The sequence below is a fragment of the Phoenix dactylifera genome, chromosome 18, assembly GCF_009389715.1.
Source record: "Phoenix dactylifera cultivar Barhee BC4 chromosome 18, palm_55x_up_171113_PBpolish2nd_filt_p, whole genome shotgun sequence".
In the NCBI taxonomy this organism is placed as follows: Eukaryota; Viridiplantae; Streptophyta; class Magnoliopsida; order Arecales; family Arecaceae; genus Phoenix; species Phoenix dactylifera.
This window is the reverse complement of record NC_052409.1, coordinates 9,440,399-9,465,339: the sequence shown is the minus strand read 5'-3', so window position 1 is coordinate 9,465,339 and position 24,941 is coordinate 9,440,399. Positions and strand designations below refer to the sequence as shown.

General features: G+C 36.1%; 1 protein-coding gene across 2 annotated transcripts; it reads right to left on the bottom strand.

Annotated features, from left to right (window-relative positions):
- Positions 1-1,273: 1,273 nt before the first annotated feature.
- Positions 1,274-23,826, bottom strand: LOC103716709 (E3 ubiquitin-protein ligase At1g12760-like). Of its 2 annotated transcripts, none has more exons than XM_008804815.3 (5): positions 23,024-23,826; positions 4,883-5,002; positions 4,631-4,763; positions 3,140-3,307; positions 1,274-1,655 (listed from the first exon to the last, which is right to left on the bottom strand). In XM_008804815.3, the coding sequence occupies exons 1-5, from the start codon at positions 23,584-23,586 to the stop codon at positions 1,482-1,484; spliced, it is 1,158 nt and encodes a 385-aa protein (XP_008803037.2). In that variant the 5' UTR covers positions 23,587-23,826; the 3' UTR covers positions 1,274-1,481. The 2 variants fall into 2 exon arrangements, with proteins under 2 accessions (XP_008803037.2, XP_008803038.2); XM_008804816.3 differs by having other exon boundaries at positions 3,140-3,304.
- Positions 23,827-24,941: the final 1,115 nt, after the last annotated feature.

Here is a 24,941-nt window from a genome sequence, read left to right as displayed (position 1 = left end):
ATTTTTTTGTTAATGTATATCCTTCTAACAATTAATTTTTACCATAATTTTAGTCATATTTTATTATAAAAGTCTTCTACCGTGGTTATCATTTGTCTAATTATTTTAGTCTGTGTACATCAACAACGCCTTAATAGGATTTGAACTTTCTAAATTGTTAAATCTTCTCATTAATTTTTAAAATATGTTCATAGATGAAGACAAAAACTCTTGCTATCTCTACAAATGATTTTTAATATCTCATTATCTTTTATCTTTTCTAATAAGACATCATTGTTCATGTGCGCGCATTACATGATTTTTTTTTCCTTTTTTTTCCAAAGAGTCTTGTCAACAATGGGCTATATAACAAATTTTTACTTATTGAGTTTTTAATAATTCCACTAAAAGATAAGGAAAAGAAAATTAACGAGAACAAAGTAGAACCTGCCTCGTTTTATTCTTTAGTCATTCCACCAGAGACTAGCCAATATTTCTATTCTCACCCAAGTGCTTTTCCTTCTTCTTGAATCTCTCGGAAAGAGGAAGAAGCCTGGGTCGAGCTCTTAGCTCCTCCTCTGTCCGAAAAAGGGTTGGCATTGGCTAGCTCCCCATTCTGAAAACGTCCAGAATGGCCTAAACTCTTTTTGCAAGCTCAGTCTTTTCCAAATCAAGATCTCTATCTGTCTTCGTTCTCGCAAGCTCAATCACCAGACAACAAACTTCGTTCTCGAAAGCACTCAGTCTCAAGCTCAAGCTAAGCTGTGGTCTAATCTCTCTGTCCTTCCGTCCCCCCTATTAGCTAGTTGTCCCAGGCGCTTTCACTTCCTTAAGAAGGTTCCTTTAGGAATTGGAGAGTAGGGCGCAGATCGGTCCACTTACTAAAGCCCTGTCCCTAGCTCTATGTCAGATTAGTTTTCCCCACCCCCCATCTCAAAAATCCCTAAACCTCCAAAACCTTGATGGTGATAGGATATTTTACTTTAAGTAGAAAAATGATTAAATCTTCTTAGATAAGAGATGCCTGGTGTTAATATACAACAAGCTGCTAAGCTTCCTAGAAGAGTAGAATTAGAATCAAATGCCAATATCCTCTTTAACCATAATACTTCTTGACAATCTATCTGCTACTTGGTTCCCCTCTCAGTATATATGTGATGTTTTGAAAGAAAATATTTCCTAATCTAATTTCTATATGTCTAAAAGGCAGACAATGATATTACATTCTTTCTCGGCAGCAATGCATTTCCATACTTTTGTATCCAAACAATGAATCCTCCTGTTATGTGGTTCGCTTCTCAACAAAGTGTGCATGTCGGAAAAAGCATATTATTTGACAGAGAACTACAAGCTTAAAATTGCATTTCCACTTCCCCAAGTGACTATTACAGACATTTCATGCAAATAATAATATGGATGGCGTTCATTTTCTGAATGGGCAATTACAGCATTTCAGGAGTACTTGAACAAGTTGATGGAAGCTGGAGATCCAGAAGCACCTTCTACACCTCCTCAATTCCATCGTCGCTTCTCTTTATAACATTAAACTTGCACAGGGGACAGGTTGCACTGATTCGAAGCCATTTATCTATGCAGGTGCAGTGGAAATGGTGGCTGCAAGGAAGCTCCCGCAGCTCCACCCCGTCATCATAGGAAGAGAGGCAGATGCAGCACTCCTACACGTCACAAGGGAATTTCACATGATGTCAACATGTCTTATCAGCAAAGCCACAAGTTCAACTTGCCAGAGAACAATAATTGAGAAATAGTACCCAATGACCAGTTTGAATCTCACCTATACTCAGGTAGAGGCAAAGAATAAACCCCTCCTTTTTTCAAAAAAAAAAAAAAATCCTAGTGGATCTTCCGCCACTGCAGGATCTAAGAAGAATCAGATATACTTAGCCTTACCCTTCGAGTGCGGAGAAACTATTTCTGTGTTTCAAACCCATGACAACCAAGTCACAATAGAGCAATCTGACCATTATACTAAGGCCCACCCTCTCCCTCCTTTTTTTTTTATTAAAAGATTTACAAAAAAGAAAGAGAACTTTCCAAAACAATCTGCCTTGAGGTAAAGATTTGGGATTTAGGATTAAAAAAACAGAAAAATCAACAAAAAAATCAGGAAAGCTAAGTAATTCAATTTTCTTAAAAAATATAGAACTATGTTAGATATTTAAATATTTAATCACATCAAAAAACAAGAGAGGAGCAAAACAATAATTCATGAATAATTGAATTCTTCTTGATTAATTTGTTCATGGTGAATATTGAGAGAACTATTCAACAAGAAGATTTGAAATAGTTTCGGAATTTTTTCAATAATTCAAGGTACATGTTTTGGATGCAACCCCAAATACTCAATCTGCTTTCCTGTCCTTAATTGGCAACAAGTATGCAAACTTTCCCTAATCGCATATAAGAGATATAGTATGTAAGCGACTCAATAAGTTTTTGGGAAAAAAATTCTGCCACTTATGTTAAATATAGGGAATGAGACGATCTAGACTTTTGGTCTTCTTTCCCTGCCAAATATGTACATTTTGTTATAATATAACAGTGGGACACATTATTCTTTTTTTTCTCCTTTTCTTCTCTTAAAGAGTTTTGTGGGTAACAATCTTTGGTGCTTTAACAGATATAACAAAAGCCATCCTTGATGGCGGCTAAAATGTATAGCCACTAAGTGCAGAACCAGTACAAGTTTTAGTAACCATAGACATAACAGTGAGGATAAAGGTTCTAAGCAAAATGAAAATGAGTAGGAATTTGACAGCTGCTTGACTAAATTAATTTGTTCTGCTTGTTAGTTTCATTTGAGAATTTGCCCCTACCTATCCTCGCCATACTAATGAGAATTCTGCCCATAGACGGGCTTGCCACCTAGTATGCGGCCCTTCATTCCATTTATTGCTAAATCCTTACTCTCATAAGATTCAGGTGTACCTCTGGATAGAGTTTAATGTATATAATGCGCATGCCATGATGGGCTGGCATAGTTTGATAACCACCTACTGCAAGTACGAACCATTCATCTGCTCTAGTAAAGCATCTTTCATGGAGAAAGCAAAAGCAGGAAAAAGGTCACACTGTTCTGACTTTGAATCATTCAAAAAGAATAAGCTGAAAATTAGAAGAATCAAACTAGATATCCTACCGCATCTTCCGCTGAAAGAACATGCTCGATGGGTTGATCACTGCCAGACTCTGTCATTATTCCACCAGATGGCCTTGATATGTCGCCACCAAGTTTTTCAGAATCACCAATTCTTCGGAATTTGTATTTTGGAAGTTGGCAGATGACTACGTCGGATGCTCCTTCCTGCTTTAGAAGGGAAACAAATGACAAATAAACTATTTGGTCCAACATAAGAAAGTCTTTACATAATTTATCATGGAAATCTATAGAAAACAAATATTTAAGGCAGGCTTAACTGATGTCCTGATTAAAAATGGGGAAAAAGAAAAGCCAGTACAGGCAAATCAGATGCCTGATTATGTGGAAACAACTAAAAGTCTTAACAACAAATGTGTTTAAACATTTAGCTAAATTTGCAGATAAAACAAGCCTGTCCTGCTCATAGTTTGTAAGCATTTCTTGAGCAGATCATTGAGTACATAAACCTGATCGTACTAATAGATCCCAGACAATGTTTTCCTAAGATGTCATACTTGTATGGCAGTTCATACATCGGATTGACTCGATATTAAGGACAAAAAATAGCAAGATGATATATGTTGAGAAGAAAAAAGAAGCATTTTCATTTGAAAGTGAGTAAACAAATTTAGCATAAATTCTTTCAGCCTCAATTTGGTGCTATTTCTGAAGGCCTTATACTATCAAAGTTTTACAGAATATAAGGGACAACCTCCATATTTGGCCGGCAGCACAGACAGACATGCATATGTATTTCAATATAAGCTAAAATGAGTAATTGTCCATACCATCAGTTACTCATCATTTAATAAAAATTAAAAGCATAAACCCACATGCCATTTATGAGAAATTTTCTTAATTTTTTAACATCAGCACAGACAAAAATATAGCACCATGTAAAACACACTATATTTATGATCTGCTTTCACCTTCTGTTGTTGGTCTTTACTACTTAGGGTAACAAGATAAAGAATATCAGAATCACATGTGCTCCTCATAACTGCATTGTTGGTACACTTGCATGTTAAAGGCCTCAGGAGGGCTGTCTATCATGAGTAAAATAGACAAGGTTTAGTGTAACACATGCCTCATGCTTTAGCCAGAGTCATGTAACTAAAAAATTCTTAACATCCTTTCCAATCAAAGCTGAATCTTGTATGAGGTTGACCCAGTGCTATTGGACATCAATAGAATTCCATTGCATACTGGTAAATTTCATATTACTGTCTTCAGGTGCTAATGTTATGTAATAGAATTGCAACAATGTTCCATACTACCAAGATAAGCTTTTGTCATCAGTGATAAAAAAAATTTCCTGTCATAAAATAATTAGCATTGATCTGTTCTATCCTGTCAAATTTATTTGTGACCGTCATGCTCCAACACAGAATTGGCAGTCTTGAAACAGTATCAAATTAAAGTGATTTAATCCAGAATATAAATCACAATCAATACTTTACAGGAAAAGAAGAATGTCCTTGTGTTTGCTACCTGATCTGCAACAGCATATAAAATTGCAATGATGCATGGTAGGCAGCAGCAAACAGCAACACCAATAACACACGCGAGAGCAACACAAAAAACAACAAAGAACACATCAAATGCCAGAAAAACAATGCAAAGCCTGCAAACATAAATCAACCAGGGAACAATTAGAAATGCAAAAAAAATGATGATAATAATAATAAGCATGTTGAAACAAGTTTGAAAGAAATATGTGGATATATATGATTTGAGCATGACCAGTAAAGTTGTGGTGCATCATGTGTCAAGGCTTGGCCTCCAGCAGATACCCAATAGAATCCAATAATCCACCAAATGAATGAAAACATGGTGTTTGCAGACTCCAGATGTTTTGCAATACTGCCAAAGAGGTGATATAGAAAATGAATCAGAGCCACAATACAAACAATATCAACAGTTGACCTAAAGAAGAAAACAAAAAAATAAAAGACATTCCGGACTGCTTTATTGAAGGGGGAGCATATAAAAGTGAGAATTAGAACTCGGGTGAAGATTTCATCATAAAAGACAGCTATTTGTCAACCTTAATTTATAGGTTCACCAAATTGAATTTATAAGTGCAGTTCAGCATTTCCATTCAAATAAAAGATTGCCAACCTTTAAAAAAATGTTCTCTTGGCCTCAATAAAGCTTTTTACAAAGGCACCTAGGTTACTTTAAAATGTGATTCTGGTGATCCCAAAATTGTGCTAAATCTATCAAGATCCAAAATGGGTTTTGACACCAATCCACTAATGTTGTTAATTTTCTAGTAAAGAAATTCCTAGACAATTAAAAATTGTTGATTTTAATTTACAGACCTCTATATTAAAATTTCTCCAAAATTACTTCATATAGCACTCTAATTATAAATCCATAAATAGCAATCAAAATTCACTTGAAATCATATTTATAACAAAATATGTATATAACAAAGTATTAGATGCCAACAGTTACGAAAAAGTACCCTTGTTTAGAACTTAACAAAAAATAAAAAATTAATCAACATAGACTTAATGATGATAAAATTGAGATAGTGGAAACGGTGGAAGATGAAAGATGGGCAATAATATTCAAGAAGCTAATGTAGCATTTATTTTTTTTGAATAATAGTTTGACTTCATTATACAACAAGTCTCCCTCCCACTTCAGTCTTTCATTTCAAATTAAAAGATATTAGTTGTGTAATTAATTTGAAACTTCATTTTTAGCTATTATTAAGGAGATGGGAGTACATATGGAATAATTATGCAGAAATGTAGGTCTTAAAAAAAATGGCCAACTGCTGGTTAAATTACTAGAATCATACATTAAATGTTTGGTAAGAGATTAGTGCAAAATAATGGTAAAAAAAAGAAAAAAAAAACTATGGACTGCCTGTACATATATACAATGTCCAATTGTATTTATCCCTTTGCTCTAATATTATTGATATCTTTGTCCTAATTCTTTTGACAAAAAGCATGGATACAACATCCTATCTAGCTTTTGCAGAAAATAGGTTTTTCATGCATTCAAACATTTATGATTGATCCTCCTACATCCTTAGACATTGAGCATCACTAAAGTTAGCCAAACCATACCGAACAAAGCGGTTCAAGACGTACCAAACCATACCATTCAATTATCGGCACGATTTAGTCAGTCGATTCAAGAGATAAAGGATGAAGCCCTCTCTTGCAAGTGTTCACTCAAGGGAAGCTATTTGAGAAGACCATGCCAAAGTTATCCGGCGGTATCAATGCGGCGAGGTTCGCTGGGCCGAACCTCGCCAGGAGGGCACGGGCCTGCAGGCGGGCGGGCGCACGCGGGCGGCAGGCGGGCGGGCTCGCGCGGGCGGCAGGCGGGCAGGCGCAGTGTGCGGCGAGGTTCGCTGGCCGAACCTCGCCCGGCCGCGCTGGGGGCGCGCGGGTGCGCGGGTGTGCGGCCAGGTGCCCAGGCTAGCGAGGTTCGGCTGGCTGAACCTCGCCAGGCCTGTGCCCAGCCGGATTTGGCCGCGGCAAGGCCCGGGGCTGCGTGCGGCGGACTTGGACGGGCGCGGCTTGGGCCGCGCATGGGTGCGCCGTGCCTTGGGCATGCTTGGCCGACTCTTGGCTGACCTTGGACATGCTTGGCCGAGCATTGGGAGCCTTGGCTTGGTCAAGGCTTGGCCAAGTGTGTTGAGGCTTGGTCAAGGCTTGGCCAAGGCTCGGCCACCCCTCCAAGCGAGGTAGTTGGCCCGGATCTTGAGTTGGGCCGTTGCACGACCCTCCTTTAGCATCATCCGGGCGCGGGCTCCTCCATGGTTGTGGGATCCGACGGTGGTGCATGAGGGGGGTCCGCAACATTCCTCCTTCCTTGAAAATTATCCTTGTCCTCAAGGATATAGCATGGATACCGCCGGATAACTTTGGCATGGTCTTCTCAAATAGCTTCCCTTAAAAATCTTGTTTTGGATGAGTGACGGGCCTTCTAAAAATTAGCAAATCACACTCTCATGAGCCACTTTAGCCTCATAGTATTCGACTTTTGGGTAGCTTACTACTGGAGGTGTTAACCTTACCTAAGATCTCCTTGTTGATTCTTTCACTAGACCCAAAGACATTATGACAGTATGAGGGAACAGTTATTTTTGTTGTTTACTCTTAATTTTGGTCAAAGATATGAACGTTTCTTAAATTAGTATCCTACATCTGTATGTACATGCCAGAGGTATTTAGCAAAAAAAATTAGAGTGTAATTTTCCAAAATTTGGAAAATATGAGCAACATTCAACAAATCATAATATAAATGGTTTTATGAAGAAATTACCCTTTCGTGGCAGTATATATTTTCCCATTTTTTGTCTAAAGCATCACTTGTTTTGTCTAACATCATTCTAAATCAATGTTCGTTGACAACTGATATGAATTTTGGCATCATTTAGAGTTCAATCATTGCACAACATATAGGCATGAGGCAACCCCGAAATGCTGATTCAATTTCAAAAAGAAGTTAATTGAATTGGTTTGATGTTCCATAGTGGGTTCAAGGAATTTTCTTTTTTTATGGCCAAGTGATAACCAAGTCTCACTTTCTCCCTTATCCTACCTATAATATTTTTTGCCCTATCATGTGAAACCAAAACTATTTCTTTCTATGCATTATGCATCTTATGGAAATTAACTTTCACAGAGGGATGCCTTACTAACTCCACATGGATACATATTTACTTTAAAAACAATCATCTAGTAAATAGGATTTGCACTAACACTTAGGAGCCCTCTAAAAATATGATGCTAGGAAAATGGTTATTGGTCAAGGTTCTTATTAAAACTTGATGGTCAAGTTTCATGTTGCAATCTCGAAGGAAGGGATTCGACCAAACAAAGATCTGGATATCCAAGAGTGCCAACTTTTATTGTAGCGACCATTGGAAGATAAAAAATATTACTAATGTTGTCTAGGAATAGATGTCTTCCTAAGAGGCACGAATACTTCAAATGACTTGCTAAATCTATATTCCAATATCGATCCTCATCAAATGCTTCTTTCTAGGCTACATGTCTGATACTTACATAAAGTATCCTTTTTTTTAATAAATTATAAACACACTCCATATATTTGTGAGATACACTCAAGATACTTCCTGATACCTCTGGCAATGAGAGTTTTTCCTCTTTTCTTTCTTTATGAATGTTAAACTTTTAGCTATGAATGGCTAATTTTGGAGTTTGTGATATGGATATTAAAGTATGGAGTATGGAGTATGGATTGGATCTATGGATTGAAACATGGACTTCCGAACTGTCCTAAACTGGATGATTCAAGACCTACCGAACCGGACCAGCCCCTAACCGAGACAATTCGACTCTTCAAAATGGCTTAATAGGCAAGATATTTCGTTCACTTTCGCTCTCTTCTCGCCTCACTCTCGCTTGTCTCGCGCTACCAACCAGCGCCAACAGCTCCTAGGTAAGCCCCCTCTCTCTCTCTCCCTCCTTTGCCCCCTCTCTCTCTCCCTCCTTTGCTCCCTCTCTCTCTCTCTCTTTCTCTCTTCCTCCCTCTCCTTCTCCTTCTCCACTTTATTCCCCTCTTCTAAACCCCTCATCTCCCCCCAATTCGATCCTCGAATCAACCTCCCACATCAAAATCTCCGGAAGATTCCCTTCTTTCTGGTGTACTCCGGCCCCGATTTCATCATCAACACCATTTTCTTATGGATTTCTTGCCCCAGATCTTTTCCAGGACTCCAACACCACTGATGCCATCCAATAAATTGACTGGAGGGTCATTGAACCACCACTAGTGGTTGCCGTCCAAGGGGACAACAATGACCCCCCATCGAACATTCTCAAGGTGGAGATCTCTCACCGAACACCGTCAATCCCAATATCATGACCTCCCTCTCCCTATTTTGGAACGTTCTGGTATGGTATATTATGAACCCGTACCATATCGAACTAATCCCTGGCCCGTACGAGCCCCAGTACAGATCCAGTAGACCTTAGATTTGCATGATGATTGGGTGATACGTTTGTGGAAATTGATATTACCATATAAAGTATGGACTAGGTTATTTGATATCCTACTATACTTTATGTAACTTCATATATACATACATACATATATTAAATAGTAAGTAGATGTTAATAGTGATATCTTAGCCATACCATATCCTACATTTTCAAGATCTGTATTGGTGTATCCATATCTCGTATCTATGTCCATGCTTGATAGGAGCATTTCTTTCCATTTAAACTATGGATTAATATAAGAAGCTTCTATTTAACTAAAAACTAGCAACATGAGGATGATAATGTTATTTTGATGATTAACATAACTATTGAGGCTATATCAAATTAGAAATACAAATTAACTTGATACATCATTTATAAGTCTGTTACTCTTAGTACAATTCGTATAATAAGATAAAGATGCATTTCATTGTTTATATAGATGGATCTAACCTTGAGTTGCAGCAAAGTGTAGCATGAGTCGACCCAAAGGATGATTGGGTCGACCCCGGCACATCAAGAAAGCATTTGGCACACTTCTGCAAAAATGGCACAGATGAACAGTGAGTTGGGTCGACCCAAGAAAAGCATGAGTCGACCCAAACATCAAGATCCTCAAAACAACTCAAGAAAATGGTTCTCTGGATTTACTGAGAGGGTCGACCCAAGATGAAGTTGAGTCGACCCAAGCTTGAGTCGACCCAAACCCTGAGAGGGCCGACCCAAAGGCAAGACAGAAAAGAAGACAGAAAATAGTTCTCTGGAATTACTGAGAGGGTCGACCCAAGAAGAAGTTGAGTCGACCCAAGTGAACTTTGAGTCGACCCAAAGAATGGTTGGGTCGACCCAAGGGAAGGAAGGCTGAATTTCAAGTTTCTGTGTTTTCTGAGAGGGTCGACCCAAGGAATGTTTGAGTCGACCCAAGTGAAAGTTGGGTCGACCCAAGGACAGGTTGAGCCGACCCAAACACGGGCTGAAGCATAACGGCTAGTTCTGCAGAAGTGCTTTTTGGACTCCCAACGGCTATAAACGGCTAGTTTCTTCAATCCAACGGTCAGGAAGGACTATTTGGAAGTTGGAGAAGTATTTAAGAGGGAGTATTCATCAGAGGAAGCAAGCTTGGGAAAATACATCAAGTGCATTCAAGAGAAAACCCTAGCAAGGCAAGCTTCATTCAATTGCTTCATTCCAAGAGCCAAAAGAAAGTGGTTGAGCAGATTCCAAGAGACATTAAGAGCTCCACCAACCCTTGAAGAGTGAAGCAATCTTGACAAAGAAGAGAAGAGCCTTATTAAAGGGATAACTATATTCTAAACTCTTCTTTGTTGCTCATAATTGTTTTATTTGCTCATTTAGGAGCTTTCATTCTTTACTTATCTATTCTTGTTGTAAGGTTTGTTGGTAAGCCCGTAAAACCAACGGTGTAGGTTGTTGGTGAGCCCGTAAAACCAACGTAGGTTGTTGGTAAGCCCGTAAAACCAACGTAGGTTGTTGGTAAGCCCGTAAAACCAACGTAGGTTGTTGGTGAACCCGTAAAACCAATTGTGAAGGTTCGTTGGTGAGCCCGTAAAACCAACATAGGTTTTTGGTGATCCCGAAAAACCAAATTGTAAAGGTTTTGGATTGTGAGCCCGAAAAACAATCCTACTGTAATCTGAGGGATTATAGTAAAATTCCCAAGGGGACGCTTGGGGAGTGGACGTAGGTGCCTTGGGGTGCACCGAACCAATATACATCGTGGTGTTTGTGTTGTGGATTCACTTGTGATTATTCTTGCATTATCTTTCATCTTTGCTATAGTTTAATTCATTGAAGTAATTTAAGAAAGCATTCACCGCACTCAACTAAGGATGTTTATAAAGCACTAAAAATTTAGAAAAACCCAATTCACCCCCCCCCCTCTTGGGTTGTCACCTTGGGCAACAAGTGGTATCAGAGCAGGTGCTCTAATATTAATTATTGATCTCAAGATCAAGAGCCAAAGATCATGACAACTCAAATAGATAGTCTTCTAGGAGAGGGACAGTTAATTGATAGACCTCCACTTTTTAATGGCATAAACTATACATATTGGAAAGCACGCATGCGCATTTTCATTCAAGCACATGACTATGATTTATGGAGTATCATAGTCAATGGACCACACACAAGCACTAATCATGATAAGAAAATGGCTCAGCAAAATGCAAAAGCCATGAATGTGCTATTTTGTGCATTAGATGATAGTGAATTTAATTGCATATCTTCTTGCATAACTGCTAAAGACATATGGAATATGCTAGAGGTTAAATATGAAAGCACTAACATTTTTAGTAAATCAAAAATTAGCTTTGAAAAAGATGAGAGGCAAGCAGATATTGAAAACCTATGCCTTGTGGCACACAAGAACGAGGTATGTGTTGAAACACAAAGTGTCTCCTCTTTTGAATATGAAATATATGATAAAACTGAAAATGATTTTACACTTAATGAGTTACATGATGCATTTCTTGATCTAATGAAAGAACATAAGAAACTCATTTGTCAAAATAAGAACCTGAAGAATGAAAAGAAAATCCTAGTAAATGAAAAAATGAAACTGTCTAATTATTATGAAACACTAATTAAGAAACATACTAATGAAACTAAAATCTTAATTGAGAAAAATAAAGAACTAAATCAAAAAAACCAACTTCTCACTGAAAGCTATGATAAACTTAAGAAAAATAATAAATTGCTTTCAGAAGACAATGAAAGGTTAACTAAAGAAGTTAACAATTTAAGCCTATAGTTGAAAAATTTACTATCAGCTCTGAAAAGCTGAACTTAATGATAAATAATCAAAGAGCTGAATTTGAAAAGGATGGATTAGGATATCAATCTTGGTACACACAAAAATCCCTTAATGACATGTGTGTTAAATCCTCCACTATCTATCCTAAAACAGATTCTAATTTATCTGATGAACCTAATAGGCAAAAACAGAAAATTGTAAGTTTATCTACTACTCATGTTAAATCTATGTTTGTTAAATTTAACAAGATGATGCAGAAATTCACTCCTTGTAATCCTAAAATTTGCAAGCCTATGGACAAAATAGCTATTAAGAAAATATGGGTTCCAAAAGGAATAATAATAGCTAACCTACAAGGACCCAAAAGAGCTTGGGTTCCTAAGTTGAAAATCTGAATATTTTCTGTAGGTGTGTCTAGCACTCAAGGCTCCAACAAAAGATGTTAATTTAGACATTGGGTGCTCTAGACATATGTTAAAGAATGAAACTTAAAATATACTTAAGAAAAGTAATTGAAATGAAAAGAATAATGAAATTAGTAATCCTTGCATCTCATCATTCTCTTTGCCTTAGTATCCAATTAAAACATAAATTGCAGGTATTAATCAATTTTGTGATATAGAAAATACTCTTGGAAATATAATTCTATCACGTCATTTTATAGTATGCTTTACTCACTATTGGATAAGTTGCTAAATGATTAATCAATTTATTAAGAATAACTCTATGAATTCTCTATATGCTTGATTGAGAGTTTTTTTTTTTTTCCATGGCATTATTCTTTATTGATCATAAACATGAGAATGTGTACTTGGTATGCCTTTGAATATATGCACTATGAATACCAAGATTAAAGAAACCTTTATTTTGGCATTAACTCATGCTAGTATGTACTTAGTCTCAAAAGACCTTGTCATTGACTTACTTAGATTAATTTCTGCAAGGTCAAAGTTTGCTACGCATGTTAACTAAGGAAACAAACAAAAAAAAAACAATTTCTAAATCTAAAGATGTTGTTTACATCATTGAGTTTTTCAAAAGCTTACATTGGCTTTGTTCTTGGCACTTAAATTGAAATATTTTCTGCATTGGCACAAACTCACAAAAAGGGTTCAAATGAAAAATAAAATTGTATCATGGCATAGTTTTGAAAACCAATTTCTTATTAAGTTGTGCACAGAAAATAATATTGAATACAATTGTTTCTACACCAAGAACACCATAAATAAAATAGGGTTGATAGAATCCTTGAAGAAATGAAAAAGACCATGTTGTATGATAGTCATCTACTTAAATGATTTCTGTTAAAAGCTATCATCATTGCTTGTCATACATATGGTTTCTATTAGAAAACTCCTTTTGATCTTCTGAAAAATAGAAAATGATATATTGTATATCTTTTATATTTTTCAGTCATACATGTCATGCTTGATATGTTCTTATGAAAATAATGTCAAATCTGATAAAATAAATATTTCTTTGGATATTACTCTTCAAGCAATGCATATAGAATATTCAATGAAAAGATACTAGTTGTAGAAATATCAATTCATACTATTCTTATTAAAACTAGATCCTTTATTGAGAATATAGTTTATCATTTTGATTCTATGTAACAATCTGAATTTTGATAGAAACAACTGTTTAAGATAATTTGATTAAAACTTAGCTAGCACGTCTTATTGATAGTTATCTTAAGCAAATAGAATCTAAGCTAAATTGATTCTGAAAACAAGAAATTGATTTGACCTTGATGAATCTTCCTATTGCCTCACATGCTTGTTCTTGAACCATCTTGGTTAATGAAACTATCTCTTTAGTTCAAGTGACATGTGCTTGCATAATTATATTTAGGCAATCTCTTGAGTAAAGTGACTCAAATTCAATTACTGTCATGTCTCATGTTGAGTCATCTTGTTAAGAAATATGTTGTATGAATGTTTTTGTATCCTAGAGAACCTAATGAATTGCCTTCAAGAAAAGAAAAAGATTTTGCTAATGATACAGGATTTATGAGCAAGAAATTTCAACTTGAAGGATACCTCGATGAAAGATACAATAAACATTCCCTTGCAAACAAAAAAAAAAAAAGGAGAGATTTTCTTCAGCCAAGGGTGTAAAGAATCTAAAAGGTATTTGGCTTGAAGAATGCTAAATGCACTGGTAATCTAAATTCTTCTCTTGTGAGTTAGTTGAGCAAAATCAATAGTCTGAAATTATATAGTAGCATGATTAAACCTTTAATTACTGATCATCTTGATATCATGCTTCATTCTCATGCTAGTGATAATTGTTTCATGGTGTGATTAAATTGAAGTTTACTTTTTCCTATATAATGCATAACCATGAAATACACAAGTTTATGCCTCAAATCTCTAATTCAAAATAACTTGTGATAAGCTATGAATCATTGGGCATAATGAAAATGCTGTTTGCATGATATACATTTATATGCAGCATATTAGATTAATTCTTTATTCTGATCTTTCATGTAAATTACTTGAGAATAACAAAAAGAGGGAGAGATAAAGAAAAGAAAATGAACAATTATTCAAGGAAAGTAAAATCTAAGTAAAGGCATATGCTCCAATCTTTAGGAAAAGCAAAACAAGCATAATATATTTGGCACATTTGTGAGACTAATATGAACATTCCTTTGGAAGAGATAAAATCCATAATTAATTACAAGAAAAGTTTGAAGTGAACATTTTAACCCTTCTATATTGCTCATCATAGGGATGGTGTCAATGGGGAGGCTAGTGGTAGTACCCGACACTATTTGACCCAACTATTCGGTGTAGGGCATATTAGGGACGGCACAAGAGGGAGGCTAGTGGTAGTACCTCGTGCCCCTTCCAACTCCACCGGATAGGGAGCAAATAGAGTATAGAGCATAGAAAAGTAAAACCAAAAGAAATGAAGATTAGAATGTTCACTAAGTGGTTAAAGGAAGAAATTCAAAAATGAGGAAATGAATGACAAGATAAATGAAAGTATATAAAAAGCTTGTGAAAAGCCAAATGAAGTTTCGATCACTTGAAAACACACCTTTAGGATAAAATCAGTGTAGAATTATATATAAATAGGGAGAGTTTATTTGAAAAGAATAAATTTTGATCCTTGACATGCTTGCTCTTAATGTTTTAATACATGATGTTATGACTTAATGCATATTATGTTTTGCATGTAACATGATGTTATGAATTATGTGCTTTCAATATTCAAATAACAAGGATCTTTCCTAAATATAACTTGTAATGCTTCATGCCTATAAAATTTGATTGAAACATGTTATTACCAACAACAACATCATTTTGTTTTAATGAATATATTTTGAAAAATAAAAGAAAAGAATAATTTGAATTTGTAAATTAGGCAAAATGAATTGATTCTGATTTATCTTTTATCTTGCCTAACATTAGTACATAATATCCTCCAATTTGTACCAAAATTCAATATGAATTACAAAGATTCTGGATGTGCTCTAATGTTCTTGAAATATGTGTTTTCAATCTTAATAATTTAAGATGAGCTACAATTTAGAAGATGCATATCTCAAATTATAATCCTAAAAGCCTCCTTGAAAATTTTTTATGAAATTCAGAATCTGATTTTGTATAAAAGCTTAAACTTAATTTAAAAATGCTTCTATCGTTGCATTTTTGTAACTTTCATTATATACTTCAATGATTGCATCATTTTGGGGAATAACTCAATATGATTTCTAGATGAAAACTACGGTTTAAGAAAAATAGAATTACTTTGGATACCTTGGTTGTTTGCTCCGTTACGCATCTGAAACATATCATTTTTTATCTTATAAGTGTACTGAAATTGGTCTAAATGATGTGTTTTTCAATGATCTTAATTGCAAATAAATGGTTCTAAACATATGATATTATTTTGATATTAAAAAGATTTATGGTGCTTCATATATACATTGCTGAAAAACTATGACTAAGAAATTAATATTTTGAATATACTCTCCTACATAATTAAATGCTTCTATCATTAAAAAGAAAAGCTATTTTTAAGAAGAGAGTTAATGATCCTAAAGCTTAGAATATTTCAACTCACTTCAATAATTCTTATAGGAAAGAAAATGTAATTACTTTTGAAAAAAAATTTGAGCTTCAAAAGAATTATTTTCTGATTAATATTTCCATACATATTCAAAAAAATAATAAGAGGAAATATAATTTATTCTTGAAAGATTAAAAAGAGTGATTGCTATAAATTTTGAAAAATTCTAGATCACTCTACATTCTTGATATTATAGAAGAACAAAAAAAAAAGGGTTTGAAAGAAAATGCATCTTTTGAGGGGGAGCTTTAAATACTCAATCTCTTTATTGAAAATTATCTTCAAACTCTAAACTCTCAAATGAAATGATTAATTAAGGGGGAGAAAGAAAATTTCAGAGTGAGAGATCATATAGAACTTAATCGTATAAATTCGCATCTAAAGATGAGACAAAGAATACTAAATGTAAAGTGGTATTAAACTTTGTGCTTCATTGAATATCTTTTGAAAGTTGGATTTCCATCTGTATTCATCGATAAATCATTTATTTCTGAAAATTTAATTGAAAAGGATTCCATTTGTCTTAGTATTGGAAATTTACTTTGGAATCTACTAATGAGCTCTTATTGGCTTGCACTTTAGTGTTTCAATCATGAGCCAATTCATTTTAATTGATTTTGATGCTATGATCTTTAAAGGAGTAAAAGAAAGTCTTTAAGAGAGCTTTAAAAGAACTTTCAAAGTCCTGAATTTTATGTATCCTACATTGCATAAATTCATATTTTGGTATCTATGCCCCAATACTTTTATATCATGAAAGAACTTTAAAGTCATTAAGAATTAAGGATTCAACATAATCTTATGTTTTTCGAGTATATAAGTTTTGATCTTTATCTGCTCTTATACTATACTCTGAAAATTAATTAGATTGCTCTCACATTGCTATATACTTAATATATTAAAAAAAAAAAGGTGTTGAATTTTCATTCGTGCCTTCTTTGAATATTATTCTTGATACTCCTTGAAATAACTTGAAAAAGATTCCATCTACACTTGATTTGAAAACTATCTTTGGAATCTACATTTAGAGATCACTTCTGGCTCACATCCTAAATGTCTCATTCTTAAAGCCAAACTTTTCATCCTTGATTTTGATGATATCTGTTACCCCTGAAATTGTTTCAGATTTACTCTTTTTGAAAGAAAGGTAAAAGAACTTTAAAAGAATGTTAAAATCATCAAATTTGATGTGATCTCATCATAATTTTGAAACTACCTTAATTGGCTCTGATCTATACTCATCATCTTGCCCTGACATTATTGCCTTGAGTTACGTGATTCATATGCTTACAATAATTTGACATCCATTGAATGAAATATTGCCTTGTGCTTTATGTTCATAATGCTTTATGTTTTGAATTGAATATAAATCAGCTTTGATTGAAATATGTTGAATATGTTAAAACTGATTAACTCTAAAGCATTATCATAAAGTATGTTCTTAAAGTATCTCCCAAACTTTGTATTTGTTTTGACTTATATTTGCTCTTTGTGGTATTTTGTATTTCTTCTCTAAAACATAGTGCTTTTGGCATAAACAATATTTCTCTTGAGTCATGATCTTTGTGATTGTCATAACAATACTATCCATTGCCATTCATTCTTTTTGATGATGACAAAAAGGGGGAGAAAGTATAAGAGAGAAACTAGAAGCAAATTCTATAGGAAAGATAATTCTATAAACAAAGACCGTATAAGGAAGAAAATATAAAAGGTATATATTGTATACTTACGGGGGAGACATGTATTATACACTAAATGGGGAGACATTTAACAAAGAGAAAATCTGAATCTGGCACATAATCATAGAGATTTTTCTTGCCTCGATACATGACTTGAAACTCTTGATTTGACACAAACTTTTGAAAATTTTGTCTTAATGAAATACAAAAGTAAGGGGGAGCAAAGCTAAAAATCATTTGGCATCCATTTGGATAGGATAGGGGGAGCTCTTGGTTCATTTATACAAACTCTAAATAAGACTATTTTGAAACTCTTGAACCAAAAGTACTTTTTCATATGAATACCAATTTGCTTACTCTCAATATTTTGTAATCATCAAAAAGGGGGAGATTGAGGATGATAATGTTATTTTGATGATTAACATAACTATTGAGGCTATATCAAATTAGAAATGCAAATTAACTTGATACATCATTTATAAGTCTGTTACTCTCAGTACAATTCGTATAATAAGATAAAGATGCATTTCATTGTTTATATAGATGGATCTAACCTTGAGTTGCAGCAAAGTGTAGCATGAGTCGACCCAAAGGATGATTGGGTCGACCCCGGCACATCAAGAAAGCATTTGGCACACTTCTGCAAAAATGGCACAGATGAACAGTGAGTTGGGTCGACCCAAGAAAAGCATGAGTCGACCCAAACATCCAGATCCTCAAAACAACTCAAGAAAATGGTTCTCTGGATTTACTGAGAGGGTCGACCCAAGATGAAGTTGAGTCGACCCAAGCTTGAGTCGACCCAAACCCTGAGAGGGTCGACCCAAAGGCAAGACAGAAAAGAAGACAGAAAATAGTTCTCTGGAATTACTGAGAGGGTCGACCCAAGAAGAAGTTGAGTCGACCCAAGTGAACTTTGAGTCGACCCAAAGAATGGTTGGGTCGACCCAAGGGAAGGAAGGCTGAATTTCAAGTTTCTGTGTTTTCTGAGAGGATCGACCCAAGGAATGTTTGAGTCGACCCAAGTGAAAATTGGGTCGACCCAAGGACAGGTTGAGCCGACCCAAACACGGGCTGAAGCATAACGGCTAGTTCTGCAGAAGTGCTTTTTGGACTCCCAACGGCTATAAACGGCTAGTTTCTTCAATCCAACGGTCCGGAAGGACTATTTGGAGGTTGGAGAAGTATTTAAGAGGGAGTATTCATCAGAGGAAGCAAGCTTGGGAAAATACATCAAGTGCATTCAAGAGAAAACCCTAGCAAGGCAAGCTTCATTCAATTGCTTCATTCCAAGAGCCAAAAGAAAGTGGTTGAGCAGATTCCAAGAGACATTAAGAGCTCCACCAACCCTTGAAGAGTGAAGCAATCTTGACAAAGAAGAGAAGAGCCTTATTAAAGGGATAACTATATTCTAAACTCTTCTTTGTTGCTCATAATTGTTTTATTTGCTCATTTAGGAGCTTTCATTCTTTACTTATCTATTCTTGTTGTAAGGTTTGTTGGTAAGCCCGTAAAACCAACGGTGTAGGTTGTTGGTGAGCCCGTAAAACCAACGTAGGTTGTTGGTAAGCCCGTAAAACCAACGTAGGTTGTTGGTAAGCCCGTAAAACCAACGTAGGTTGTTGGTAAGCCCGTAAAACCAACGTAGGTTGTTGGTGAACCCGTAAAACCAATTGTGAAGGTTCGTTGGTGAGCCCGTAAAACCAACATAGGTTTTTGGTGATCCCGGAAAACCAAATTGTAAAGGTTTTGGATTGTGAGCCCGAAAAACAATCCTACTGTAATCTGAGGGATTATAGTAAAATTCCCAAGGGGACGCTTGGGGAGTGGACGTAGGTGCCTTGGGGTGCACCGAACCACTATACATCGTGGTGTTTGTGTTGTGGATTCACTTGTGATTATTCTTGCATTATCTTTCATCTTTGCTATAGTTTAATTCATTGAAGTAATTTAAGAAAGCATTCACCGCACTCAACTAAGGATGTTTATAAAGCACTAAAAATTTAGAAAAACCCAATTCACCCCCCCCCCCCTCTTGGGTTGTCACCTTGGGCAACACAACATAAAACAGTGATATGATAAAGAAACTCGTTTAGAATGAGTTCTTTATTTGTCTCAAAGATAAGGAATGAAAACAAGTCACACTTTTATATTTGTGCAACTGTTCATAAAGTAAGAATTAAAAAATACCATTTATCAAACATAGAGAAGGACGGCATATTTCAATCTACCTTACTTAACTGATATTTTCATTCAGTTTACAGTCATCAATGAAATCAAAGTTCAAAAGGAGGTCAAGATATGAAACAAAAAGTAAGCATAAAAACAAGTACCTTAAAATAGAGAGTGAGAAACAATGGCACCAAGTTGCCTCACAGGACAAAGCTGGGGTAAAAGGATTAATGAAATAATATGCAATCAAGCAACTATGAAAAGATACAACTTGAAAACTGCATCCTGAAGTTCATTCATTTGCATACTCTAATACTACATGAATTCTGGTACTATGAACCCTCACCAAATTTCAGGTGGGCCAAATTCTATACTTACTGTCCTTCAGAATTAAGAGAGAGTGTTTTCTGGAGCAACAAGCAGTCCTCAATTATTTATAAGATGACACACATTTATCAAGCAATAATATGACTATATCACTTGAAGGGTCTGTTTGGTTTCACAAAAGCAAACCTAAAAGTCATGTAAGTGGTCCAGCTCCATGGTTTTGGTACATAAGACAATTAGACAAATACATCTACCTCCACTTTTCAGGTAGTGACTTTAGTAAAAATATAATGTTTCTATTCTTATCTAACTACTTCTAACATAGTTGAACAAAGTTGAGCATAACCATATTTGATTTGCAAAGGTAGACCATGTGCAGCAATCAACAACTATACATTCACAAGCACTTCCCAGAATCCGTGATGCCAAGCACCCAGATTTAGAAATCATTTTTTTTTATTCAACTCAAGTTAAGCACTTCTCTCACACTTGTGCACCCAAATAGACTAAAGATGAAGTAGCAATGAAGAGATAACTCAGTCACTTGTACAACACTAATTTTCGCCATAAGAATAGCTAAAGTCTCTATATACCATAAAGAAGACCTATTTACAAAACTAGTATGAATCTTTCAATCTTCCAAGTAATGGGTGGAGCTTACTTCATAGCTCTATTTCCAACAAGATGCTCCAAGCAGTGGGCATACACCCACCACCACTATATTGGCACTAACTATTTCCTTACGTCTTTGTAATACATAATTTCTTATTTTTTATTTCTAAACAGCCTAGCCAACCAAGCAAATAGGACCTTCTTCCTGTGCACACCTCAGTCCTCTCCTCGTGAGATCAAGTCTTTCGGCAACCTAAATGTAATTATAACATAAACTAGGACAGTAGCCAATATAGATATATAGATCTTAATTCTTACTATGGCACCTCCCATCACAAGAAACAAATTTGTCCTCCCATCTGATAACCCTCTTTCTAGTACCAGGGCCTATCACTTAGGCCCAATGAATATAAACAAGCATCTTTCTATATTTAAAACTGATTTTCCTTTTTGGTAGAACAAATTGCCTTCGCCTAACCAAGCTTGAGAATCATTGCTAGTTTTATTCTCCAAATATCCTCATCCTTTAGTAGCGATAAGTCTTATTCTTATCCTTCAGTAGCGATAAGTCTTATCCTTAACCTTCAGTAGCAATAAGTCTTATCCTTATCCTTTAGTAGCGATAAGTCTTATCCTTATCCTTCAGTAGTGATAAGTCTTATTTTTTAGTGGGTGTTGAATTTGAGTAGGAATCAAACATCCTACTGGGACCTTGGTGTCTTCTTTAGTGTGGCTTGAGAAAAGGAATGTGGCTTGAGAAAAGGAGAGTGGTGTGAAAAAAGAGAGAAAAGGAGAGCGTAAAAATTGATCTTCTTGGTGAAGAGTGAGAGAGAGCTTTTTCGTGTGGCTCGTTCTTTTTAATAAAGTATTTTTTTTCTCTCACCTAATTATTTTTCTTCCAGCATCTCTTTTTTGTTATTTGTTTGGTGTTTGTTCTAAATCTTGGGCCGGCACGATCGATCTATTCCGTGTAGCATATCGTTCTACAATGGCTAGAGAGATCCACCAGCCTATCTTGGCTATGAGGCCCTTTGATCTTTAAGTGTTAGGAATGGACCTAAGTTAGCAAATCAGCTTAGGAACAGCCTCAGCTCCTGTATTTTGTGATCCATTTGCACCTATGTGATATAGGCAAATTCCTAGATCTCCTCCTAGGCAGTGGACATAGGACATTCTCCAATGGAGGAAAAGAAATGCAGGATACTGATAACAAATGATGAACTATTTCATGAGTAACATGAAAAAATTATAATTTGTTTGATGAGTAATTAAGTACAAAGAAAAGAAGTAAAAAGCAACGAGGCTCCCGCCACACCGAGCCTAGGGATGTTAGATGTGCACAATCTTACCCCCACGTACAAAGAGCCTATTTTCATATTTCGAACCAATGACATCTAAGTCACAATAAAGCAACCTTATAGTCATACCAAGGCTCACCCTCAGGAAAAAAAAAAGGTAGCTAAGGCTAAAAGCATCTTCTTAATAAGATTGTATTAAAAATCAGTTGAATATCAGACAAGTTGCAGACCTTTGCAATTATAACCAACAAATGCATAATGAAGAATATCCTAAAGTCTGAGTGCAAAGGGTTGCCGATCACATAAGATAAGACTTAAATGTGATGGTTACTAGTTGATCAAGACCAAGAAATGTTGCTTCTATAAGATATAAGGAATTTATGATGCATAGTATCACTTTTTTTTGGTACACATTTCAGAAATTATTTTATGGTTTACTCATGAACTTAGAAAAGCTAAACACCACACAAAAATATCTAAATGTGTCTGAACTATCAGGAGAAATGTCTTTCTAAATTGATCCTCCATTCTGAGAATTTTGCCAAGGATTCACCTAACACACCCTTCAAACTCCTCAGTATTTTCGATATACAGGAAACTTACATGAAGAGATGTTCCTATTTTTCCTCATATAAATGACTAATTTCGAAGGCACTTCTAAGCAGCTAAGCGAGTCACAACTTCCGACTTGTTGATTTCAGAGCAAGAGCTAAACAATCTAACTCTCCTATCCACGATCACTGCTATATAAGATTGTCTAACCATCCTCAAAAGGGACACTACAAATTGACCATGAATATAACATAACAACAATCTAAAATTTTTCCCCTTTGGTTCCTATCCGTCCTATTGTAGTTATTGTTCAAAAAACCTAAAAGAAAGAACTATGGCATATCAAACTTAATGACAGAAAGAAATTACTATAACAAACTTTGTTAAAGTATTGTTAACTCTTTTACCTGGTCCCCTCCTCGTCCTGCTCCTGCTCAGCATCATAACCACCGCCTTCCACCACCTCCCTGGGAGAGCTCGGCCCCGAGCTCCCTCGGCTCCCACTGCCGCCATCCTCCGACCCCTCCGCCCCCTGCGGCGGATGCCTCCGCCGGTACTCAATGCGCACGCAAACCATATGCAGCACGCACTGCAGCGCATACCCCCCGATCCACAGCCTCAGGGGCGTCGACGGCCTCTCCTCCCAGCTCAAGATCAAAACCGCCACCGCCGCTGCCACGAACGCCAGGTTCCAGAGGACGTCAAGAAAGACGACCGGCCTCGAGTAGGCCCAGTCGCTCTGCCGCTCCTCCAGCTGCTCGGCCGCCGCCTCCCGCACAAGCATCGATGGCTCCCGCATCGTACGCCGGCTGCTAGCCCGCTGAAAGAACCGCGCCGCCCCCCGCAGGCTCGGCCGCCGCCCGTTTCGCGGCCCGCGGTCGTCCCCGCCACCGTCGCGGCGGGGGCCGAGGAGGGGAGCCGAGTCGATGGTCGCGCCCCCAATCGGATTCAAATACCTCGTTGCCGACATCACCAGCGATCCAAGAATGCAATCGATCTCAATCCAAGCCCTCAAGAACTCGCGATCGAAGAGGAAGAGTGGGAATTGGGGAAGAGAAGAAAACTAGGTTCTGGATCGGGGAAGCGTTTCACGTTTTTCTTTCCTTTCTTTTAATTAGCGAACAATTCGGTCGTCTTAGAAGACTTCGGTTTCTCCTCTCATTCGTCGTTTACTTGCAGATGGATGAAGAGAGAACGATGGCGGAGGGAATGATTTTATGAGAGGGAAGTGGGAGGAAGGATTTCATGTGAATTATAGAACAGGAAACATCGATCAGGTGATCAGCACATTGCATTTGATTTGGATGAGGTTTGTTAGATGTGTCCGGAATGCGGATGGATGGACCGGTAGGCGGTTACCACGTGTGAGGGACAAAAGGTGTTTGGTATGCATCCGTAAATTGCGGAATCCTACCTATGATTACGAATATTATGCGAAAGGACGCATAATTTTTTCAAACAAAAAAGAAAATTAATTATATGGATGGTTCCAATATAATTATTTTAATATAAATTTAACAAGCATATTTGCTACTCTTAGGATCTGTTTGGCGTCACTTTTATTTTTTATTTTGAAAAATAAAATTTTAAAACTTAAAATATATAAATATGTATATATGGTAGTATTATTTTTATATTTTATTTTAAAAATTATTTTTAAATTTTTAAGTAAGAAATTTTTAGTTTCAATATTTTCAAAAATAAGAAATTCGTATTTTTGTAACACCACCACCAACAACAACAACAACACTGCTACTATTGCCATCATTATTTTCGCCATGTCACCACCAACTCCACTAAATTACTGCATTCTTTCATCACCATTACTATCACATTCTTTGTCGTCTCCACCACTTTGTTATCATAGCTATTGCTTTTACCACATTGTTAGTACCCTCTGCTACCATCCATGTTGCCACCACTATCACTACCACCATCGCTGCCACCATCATTGCCACCAATATCGTCACCACCATCGTCGTCGCCATCACCACAACTACCACCATAATCTCGTCTCTACCACACTACCGTGCCATCATCGCTACCTTCATTGTACAACTATTTTTTCTACCATCAACATAATCATCACCTCTATGCTCCAACACCACCATATCCATCACCATTAATTTGTTTATTTTAAAAAAATATTTACTACATCAAATAGTATTTATATTTTTAAAATTAAAAATATAGAAAAAAATATTTTTTTTATTTTCAAAAATATATAAAAAAGAAAGTGAAGCCAACTAGCACCATACATTCAACTAATTATATACCGGAGAGTAATAAGGAGAGGAAATTTACTATAAAAATATTTTTTTCCAA